The sequence below is a fragment of the Etheostoma cragini genome, chromosome 10, assembly GCF_013103735.1.
Source record: "Etheostoma cragini isolate CJK2018 chromosome 10, CSU_Ecrag_1.0, whole genome shotgun sequence".
Classification (NCBI taxonomy): Eukaryota; Metazoa; Chordata; class Actinopteri; order Perciformes; family Percidae; genus Etheostoma; species Etheostoma cragini.
Genome location: NC_048416.1, coordinates 3,111,904 through 3,121,921, shown reverse-complemented (window position 1 = coordinate 3,121,921; position 10,018 = coordinate 3,111,904). Strand labels below are relative to the sequence as shown.

Here is a 10,018-nt window from a genome sequence, read left to right as displayed (position 1 = left end):
CCCCCCCCCCCCCCCCCCCGCACTAACTACAGACCCCCTATGGGTCACGGACCCTCTGTTGAAGATCTCTGTTCTAGATCTAGGATGATTTCTAGTTAAAGTAACTACATACAATGAGCCAAGAAAGGTTAAAATCAAGAATAACTGTAACCCAGTAGAGCGTCTGCCCCTTGATTTTCATTTTGACAAGAACCTTCGGCCAGATGTCTGTTACCTTATCCGTTCTTTGTGTTGGCGTTCTACACTCCAGTGGATTTTCTGAGGACTATGGTTACCTGGTCCTCAGATCTCTGCAGGGTAAATCCAGACAGCTAGCTAGACCATCTGACCATTCTGAATCTGCACGACTAAAATAACCGTTGAACGTACACATGTTCCACCAAAACAAGTTCCTTCCAGAGACTATTTTGCAGAGGCACCGTGGCTCTGTCCGGCGCTTTGCACCGTCCAAGACGACTGTGATTGCCATGCAAGAATGGAAAGCTCGACAGTGTTGGCAAAGATTGGTGGGGCTTTGTTTCAACAGTCAATCCATTTGAAAGAGACTCCATTTAAAAACCATACCAGAGAAATCTTCCTGTAGTATCAGAGTATTACCTTAATCCACGTGTAGACACAAGTATGACCTGAAACTATTAGTTTGACGTTTTCTTCCAAATGTTTTACTTATCCGTGTTTGATTTCTTTCTTGGGGAAGAGGATATTTCCTCTATCTGCTGTCATATTAAATGAGTTTTCAATGCAATGCATAATTTATACATTTGATCAAAGCTAATTAGAAAAAGGAGACAATGTGGCAAGCTTGGCGTCAAAACGAAGCTTTTGAAAATTAAAAAGAGTTGATTTTAAAAGATTCTTGCCAAAAGATGATGCAAAACTCCTGCAAGTTAAGTAAAAGTCAAAGCAGTAGGATGGGACCTTTTTGGGTATGTAGTTACATAGTTAATTTTATCTCCATTAGGGTGATGTCTGATGGAGCTGTCATGGTTTCTGTGGCAAATCACACTATTTTGCTTTATTTATTTCTGTTGATTACCATTGTCTGCCCATAGGTGTCATTTCTATCCACCTTGTATTCAAGCATAAATGCTGAGTGAAATACTTAATGGTTCAAAACAATGCCTAGTCTACTGCAGCCATTAGGCTATTCTCTGTTTTTACTATGAGGCTCAGCAGCGTAAAATATGGAGAATAATGAATAGGCCTAGTTTGTCTTATTCCCGAGTAATTGTGCTGTTGAGGCTAATTTCTATATTCTTTGCTGAATTTTTTACCATGTCCATCCAACAGTAATCACCGCAAATAGGCTCTGCACCTTAATGCCACATTAGGGACATGCCACATTTTTTTCTTCTTTCTACTACTAGAGCAGAGAGGATTGTACCCATCCTGCACCGGGAGTTTCATTACGCTCCTCTGGTCTAATCACATGATGTTAAGACAACTCCATGGATGAACCAGAGCGGAAGAAGTGAAGGAGACTCTTGTCTAGTCAAACCAGCTTTGCTCCGTCTGCAGTGTGGTCTCACCTGCCGGCAGCAACAGAAATAGCCGAACGGCGCTCGGATGAGAAATCCTGTTTGAATTCCCAAGATAGAAACACATCTGGGTCTGTTGTGTCAGTTCCAGCTCCATCGCCATCTCTAATTCTGTTTTATTCTTTTCATATTGGCACGTCTATGAAATGCATGGAGTTGCCTTAATTTATTTACATAGTGAATAAACCGAAGTATCGTCATGTAATCTATTGATTTTGACAATGTGACTTTATTCTTAATGTGATGACTATTAAAATTGTAACGGAATACCGTTATTCATAATTTCAACATGTATTCCGTTACTCCCCCACACTGATGGGAACAACAATCTTTTAAGTATTAAGTGAGATATATAATAAGCTACTATTTACGTTATTGGGCAATTGTAAATCGTTAATTTACATCCACTAAAGTGCTTATTTTGCCTCTGACATGCCCAGATTACTTATCCAAGTGTCTCATAATAGGGAAAGGATCCCTTCAGAGGTCAAGCATTTTGTTAACGAGTAAGATTTTGTTTTTTTTTACCCTTGTGTTATCCTGGCGTCAAAATTGACCCGTTATCCAATATCAATGTTCTCTTTATTTACCCAAAATTGTTACGGTGGGGGGTGAGGTGAGGACCCAAATGCAATAGGCAGCAGGCAGGAGGGAGCTTCAGCAAAGCGTTTATTGAAAATACAACAAAGGAGAAAAAGGCAAAAATCCAAAAGTTCCAAAAAACCAAAACCGGCACGGGGGAGGACGATAACAAAGGGGAAAACTCCACAAGAAACACTCACGAGGGATGACCAGGAAAGACTCACAGGGAAGGCAGGAGCACAGGCAACAAAACGCAAACTGGGGACACTCACAGGCAGGAGGACTCGACGTGGACAGCAACAGCACACAATGATCAAGCACTAGACAAAAGGAACACAGAGGTTAAATACACAAGGTAACGAGGTAATGGGAAACAGGTGGGACGTCAGGTGAATCCCATTAGGGCGGGGCAGGACAATCAGACCAACAAAGTGAAGCTAGACAAGACAAGACAAGACAAGACAGGAAGCTGACTACCAAAATAAAGCAGAAAGCAGAACAAACAGACACAGGGCAACAAGGCAGGGCCAGGGACACAGGACCACGGGGAAAACAGAGAAAAACACAAGGAGGCCAAAGAAAGGGAAACACACACACACAAACAAAAACCCCAAACCACAACACAAAATAACATGATTGATTCCACAAAACACTCTTTGGAAAGTACAAATCTCTACTTTCAATAATTTTGGGGCGTCTTATTCAATTTTATAGCATTGTAAAACAAATGGATGTGTTTTTGAAATAGTATTTTGTAAAAGTTAACATATTCCAGTCTGTGATTATCCATCAACATCCATTCCTTTAATTTTAGTCTAAATAATTCTTAATTTCAGCTTTTCTAACTCAAACACAAATCCCCAAAATAATTGTAAAAACTAAGAGAATAAGTTAGTGTGATGTAGTGTTAAATGTCAAAAAAGTGACAAAAATTGAAAAAAGTGTTTAAAAAATGCAAGAAAATGTAAGAGAATCTTTTTAAATAATCGCTTAAAAGCATCAACAAAAGTGTCGTTTTTTAATTTTGACGTGAAGACAACACAAGGGTTAAAACATGAAACATCCCTGGAATCGCTAACACCAAAGTCACCAGACTTACTTTAAATAACCATTAATTTCATCATCGTAAATTATCGTTGAGGTGGTTCGGCCATCTGGTAAGGATGCCTCCTGGGCACCTCCCTAGGGAGGTGTTCCAGGCACGTCCAGCTGGGAGGAGGCATTGGGGAAGACCCAGGACTGGGTGGAGGGATTATATCTCCAACCTGGCCTGGGAACGCCTCGGGACCCCCCAGTCTGAGCTGGTTGATGTGTCTCGGGAAAGCAAAGTTCGGGGTCCGCTGCTGGAGTTCACGAAGATGGATGGATGGATTGTAATATGAACTTAATTCTGAATCGACAGACACAAAATGAAACTATCAAAAGCTAGTTTTGTCTTTCCACTGTTCCAACAATCACCACTTTGTTCCTGTTCAAATAAAACTTTAATTCACCCATTTACATGTGGGAATATACCGGCTCAATACATGCTTAAAGTTTTATAAAGGGGTTCTGGTGGGTTCGTCAATAGAGATTTCTGAGCTGTTTTTGGTTAAACAAAGAGGATTTTACTCTTTAAAAGAAAAAGTATATCACTGTAGGGATCCTTTCCGTAATCTCAGACACTTAGAACAATGATCTGAATCCATCATTGGCAAAAACAGTACTTTAAGTGGTACGTTGTACATTGACAATGTACATTTGCCGATAGGGTTATATTGCAGCCAGGTTTGCAGCTGATGGTTACAGCGTTCTTGCTCACTACTCCACAAATTTCAAAGACTTTTGTCCACATGAGTGACTTCGTCTAGTCTGACAAAACAAACCCACATCCAGATGTTTGGTCTGGGAACTCACCTTTGGTAGGGCTCAAAATAAGTGACAAACGCAGCATCAAAAGTGTTGATTTTCCATTTTGACCGGAAGACAACACAAGGGTTAAGTTACTGCATGTGTGTTTCTGCCACTTGCATCCTTGGACCTCCAACTTTTGTGGCTTGTGACCCCTAAAATGAAACGAGTCACTTGCAGATGGCTAGTTCAACCAAATAGGGATTTTTTTCACCCTTGTTTTATTGGATTAAATTATTGACAAACGAAGCAGTGGTAAAGTTAATGTAATTTAGTTGTAACTGAAATAGCTTCTTTCTGCTTTACTATTCTTTTAATCATCTCCGGACCTCTTTGTCTGGCGTCCCTGGTTAGGGTCCCGACCCCCATGTCTCGCCCCACAGAAAGTGGTGAATTTGACTTTTTGGTCACACTTTGAAATACAGTTTGCATGAGCAGTAATGAACATGAAAAGACAACTCAAGCGCCATTAACGGTTGATCTTGCAGAAGTGAGTGCAGTAATGACAGCTTAGCACAAAAATGGAAGAAATAAGAGGAGAACGTAGGCCTTGTGTTAAGCCCAGCTGGAAAGAAAGCACAATGGGACAGAATGAAGGCTGGGAGCTGGACTGGATTAATGAATGTGGACATAAATTGGGAGAAACTCATTTGGCTTGAGAGTTTAAGCCAGTCATCTGTGAGAGAGATCTATGTGTGCGTCTTCTTTTTGCAGTTTGAGAACACCTGCACCTGAGATTCTCTATGGCAGCGTAGACATCCTCTCAGACAAAACTTTAGCAAGTCACGGAGTTCTTCTACCCCTTTACTTAAGGAAATAAAGATTTCATGATGGCAATTAAGAGCCTTGCAGAAATATGATGCAGTGCTTTCTGAGCTCTCTGTGCCATGGATGCTTGAGTCCATTTATATCTGACTGCGTGTGTCCTCATAGATGCCTTCACTCTTTCTTGCATTTACAGCGTTTTTTCCCCCATGCTTCCTCTCCTTTCTCTCTATCCCCCTCTGCCACATGTCCCCTTCTCCTTTCTGTCATTATCATCTCCATCTTTCTCACTATTCCCCCCTCTCACTCCATCTGTCCCTTCTTATGATATAAAACATGAATCCATTATTCATTCGTTCCAACATATCTATCATCGCCGCGTGATGCACCGTGCCCCTTATCTGAGAAGCTTTTTCTCGCTGTGCTTCAGTTATTCACGACTCGGTCGTACGGTCCTGTCTGAAAACACCGCACAACACTGGGGAGGTTGTTTTTTTTCTTAGCGGTGCAAGCACTGACAAGAGTGGTACGTGAGGCTGTAAAAATCCCTTTAGGGGATTCTCCTGTCATAACAATAGCAGTGGCAGCTTAAAATAACAGTTTGTGGGGAAGGTTTATAATAAGCAATAAAACATGGGAGCTCGCCAATGCACAACACATAAATACAGAATAATTTGTGGGGTGACGAGCAGGTGCTACTCCGAGGGGGGGGGGGGGGGGGGGGGGGGGGGGGGGGGTCATATTCTCAAATGTGTCTTGTATATCTTTTTCATGGCCTGTATACATTTGTATTTTTAGAGTTTCATTACAAACGTGATGGGAGCTTAAAACAAACATAAAGAAAATGGTGCAATAAGTGGGTCCTTTTTTCCTATTAGATGCATGTGGAAGACTAGCCAGACCCACATCCAGATGTTGGGTGTGGGAAGTCCCCATTGGCAGGGCTCAATCTGAGGGGGCGGGATAAATGGTTGTCTTTCAAATACCCTCTGCACGTAATAGGATAGCGCTCCAACCAACCAAAGCAACGCTAGTTGATAGATTAAACCTTTGCTGGATCCGGTCGGCAAAACTCAGAACACATCTTCCTTTTTTAAGAATAACTTCAGAGCACACAGAACTCCAAGTCTCCAAGCCAGAGTCGCGGCCAAATCCGATGCGAAAGACCGCTAAGTAGCAGGAAATTCGCACTGAACTATCACAATTCTGCCATCATTACGTTAAGCCCGCCCACCGACTCTATACACAATGTGATTGTGAAGAATTTGGTTTTTCCCAAGGGGGTAAGCCTCTTCTCTTTAAGCGTAGCTCCCATGCCGCCATTTTATTGCTAGCAAGCCGTCACCTACAGTTATCATCCCATTGACTGCCATTCATTTTGGTGCTACTTTGACAGTGAATAACTTTACATCTGAAGCATTTATCCAACAACATCCAGGTTGTTCACAGGTTAAACGGCCGGTTTTGTGAGCTTGTCCCAATCAGTCGTCCCCTGTATACTTATGATACGACGGGAAAATACTGAATTACTGGTAAAAAACGTCGGTTAAAATGTACGAGCCTGAGTATAGTTTGTAGGGGACCGCAGATTTGGAACGAGCTTGAGGAAAACTGAAAATTGTTGCATTCTGTCTCCATCTTTAAGAAACGTGTCAAGGAAAAATTGCTTTCTTCATATTGTTGATAAATTTGTAAATGTTACAATTTGTGCTGGATTTTGTTTGTTTTGTTTGTCCATGGTAATTGAGTTTTGGAGGTGTGTTGGTTGTCGTGTGTTGGTTTTCGGGCCCCCTCTGAAAAGCTTTTAGTAGCTTATTTGGGGTTCCCATTTCATGCGTCCTGTATATGATTGTTGTGCCTCATGGAATTGTGATTGAACCAACCGTTCATGACGTGTGAAATAAAAATGAAACGAAACGAAACGATTTAAAGACTCTGTTTGTCCGTTGTTTCCTTTTAAAGAAACACAACAGTATATAAAAAGCTCCATTACCTTGTAGCTCACGTTTTGGCTCCATGGCAGATGTTTTTGTAAAAATAGGCTAACAATTAACCGTGTCATAACCACGGTACTCATTGTTGCAGAGTCAACAAATCACCATATTGTCAGGAAGCGCTCGCAGACAGTTTGGACTTCATTAGCTGTTTAGGTTTAATTATTAACGTTAACTAGCATGCTAGTTAGCAGTAGTTAGCTTGTCCATCCATCCATCTTCATCCGCTTATCCGGAATCGGGTCGCGGGGGCAGAAGCTCCAGTAGGGGACCCCAAACTTCCCTTTCCCGAGCCACATCAACCAGCTCCCACTGGGGGATCCCGGGGCGTTCCCAGGCCAGGTTGCAGAAAAAATCTCTCCACCTAGTTCTGGGTCTTCCCCCGAGGCCTCCTCCCAGCTGGACGTGCCTGGAACACCTCCCTAGGGAGGCGCCCAGGAGGCATCCTTACCAGATGCCCGAACCACCTCAACTGGCTCCTTTTGACGCAAAGGAGCAGCGGCTCTACTCCGAGCTCGTCTCGGTAATTAGCTTGTGCCTATGTTAATGTTAACTAGCATGTTAGTTAGCAGTAATTAGCCTGTGCCTGTCTCCTAACATTTACCTACCTCTCCATCTCTGCTGATTGGGAATGATTGAGATTTCTCTTGCACAGCTACCAGAAGACGTACATCTTTCAGACAGGTTGCCCACATCATATCTACATCTTCAAGCTTAGTTGGAGGCTGCGCAGTAACGCTCAGCCATCACCGGAAAAGAGCTTCTAATAGACTTCACTGGTCTCCGTCCAGAACAACGGGATCTGTGGGTCCATTTCTTAACTGTCTATGGGTGTTCCAGCTCGCAACCCAACAGAGTAACTAGACCGACCCTAGCTGTAAATGACATTTGCTGCCGCTAGGGTGCGTCTAGATTTCTAGACTATGTGGAAGAAGTATTCAGATCCTGTACTTATTAGTGTTTTTTAAGATTATTTTGGGTTGTTTTGTAGGCCTGTATTGACAGGACAGCTGAAGAAATGAAAGAGGAGAGAGAGAGGGGGAACGACACGCAGCAAAGGGACGCTTGAACCTGGGTCCGCTGTGTCGAGCAGTAAACTTCTAAGTATGGGCGCCCGCTCTACCAGCTGTGCTATCCGGGCGCCCTCAGCTACTTTACCTAAGTAAAATAACTAATACCACACTATAAAAGTACACTGTTACAAATATAAGTCATGCATTGACAATGTTACTTATGTAGAAGTACAATATGTAAGTATAATCAGGAAAAGGTCCTGAAAGTAAGTACTCATTGCGTAAATATCCTCATATTTTAGAGACTGGAAACGATTAAAACAGTTCTGTGTTTGATCGTGTAATCATTTGTGTTGGGAAGTTTAATATTATAATGAAACATTGTATTTTATAAACTACAGATGTTTTGTGTGCACACATCTTAGTTTGTGAAGTAACTTGTAATGGAGTAAAAAGTACAATATTTCTAAATGAAATGTGGCGGAGTAGAAGTAGAATGTGGCTTGAAAAGAAGACATGAGTAAAGTACAAGTACCTCACTTACCTCACTCTGTACTTAAGTACAATACTTGAGCAAATGAACTTAGTTACTGATTAGAAGCCACCCAAAACATCGGTATAGGATCCTGACTGACTGAGGGACTGCTCTCAGCTGAGCATGTCCTCTGTGTCCATGGAATTCTTGGCTGCAGGTCAGCGGTTGTCATGCAGAAAGTTTCCAGGTGAAAAAACAATCTGTCTTTCCTCTCCGAGCTCCAAAAAAAAAACATCTGGTAAGGGGCTTTAGCGGCGAAGTGCTCCATCCACTGTCCACCTTCTGATTTCCCAACATGAACCAGCGGTGCTTTTGTTGTGTAATAGAAATGGAATTGCGGATCACAGCTGGCCATATCTGACATAATGCAAGCAGCAGGTTGGGGGATTGGGGGGGGGGTGGTCTAAGTAAACACCATTAACGGGTCCTTTTGTCTCCATGCAGAATGTTGGAGGATGACCTGAAGATCAGCAGCGACGAGGAAGAGGCCGAACAGCAGGTTAGCTCCGTCCATTCGTTGAACTGTGCAAGTCATCCTTCGCTCCATCTTCTCCTCCATGTGTCCTCCAATCATTCACGCATTCACATCCATCAAATGACGCATCATTCAAGTAAAGGAATCTTCATGTTCGTCATGTTTTAAAGCAACACTATGCAACTTTTCCCGCTTCGGTCCCCTTACAGGTTGGAAGCAGAATTGTCCCATTTTGTCTCATTGGAACTACAGATCTGCTACTTGGTCTGGCAAACTTGCATAGTGCAGTAGTAGTAGTAGTTGTAGTAGTAGAACTACATTTAATTTGTAATGCACTTTATAGAGGCCGCGGATTGTGGCGTTTCATTTCCCCGTTGTTGCGTCCCCCAGAGACCGCAGATCGTGTCCTGGCGGCCCTTGCTCATTTTATGGGAACCACCATCAAAATAAACGAGATGGTGTTACTGTTGACGAATCAATGAATCAAAATAACGTGACCGTTTTCCAAGCTGCCGTGAGACCGGGTTAGATCGAAAGCCGTAAACAGGCAAGAGGCCTTAAACTAGGCCTATAAACCCAGATTGAAACAAATATTCCAAATGCGCTGTATACATGCCCAAAGAATGCCAGAATTTCCCATGTCTTGACTGGAAAATGCTATATTCGGAAAAAGACCTTGTTCAGAATATCCAACGGTAGTGTACTGTTTACCACCTGTATCCAATTCAGATTATTGTATTTTGGAATAATAGTGTAGTATTGGTTTGCATATTGGAGGCTTGCTCCAACCTAAGTCAAATTCCTTGTATGTGGCAAATAAAGCAGATTCTGATGTACCCCCCCAGTGAGTACGGCTCTCATGTACAATGACATTGAGTCAATTACAAAGACCAAAAAAAATTTGTATTTGGTAATTGGAAAAACAATTATAAAATTTGATGATGATGAATATATTAGGATAATTAGGATGTAGAAGAAAGCCCAATTGTGTAAAGCATTTACATGCAAGAGATCTTAAAACCAGATTTCTAAAATGTCCAAAAGGCACGATTGAGTTGATTTTAAGGAAGTGATATACTAGGCATATTAAAGATATTAGGCATGTTGTTATTATTCCTCACGTTTGGTTCAGTGTCCAATGGTGGAAGAAGTCTGGTTTGTCACTTTGCATATGAATGATGCCTGCTCTTCTTGCTTTTTCGGTATAGAAATTGACATGTTGCCCC

The 10,018-nt window shown here is 42.1% G+C and overlaps 1 protein-coding gene across 2 annotated transcripts in view; it reads left to right on the top strand.

Annotated features, from left to right (window-relative positions):
- The window catches only part of aff2 (AF4/FMR2 family, member 2), a 210,102-nt gene that overhangs the window by 121,209 nt on the left and 78,875 nt on the right, over positions 1-10,018 (top strand). For both annotated transcript variants that reach the window (XM_034883341.1, XM_034883340.1), the window contains exon 9: positions 8,762-8,816. In XM_034883341.1, the coding sequence (XP_034739232.1) occupies positions 8,762-8,816 (55 nt within the window). The remainder of the gene's footprint in view (positions 1-8,761; positions 8,817-10,018) is intronic.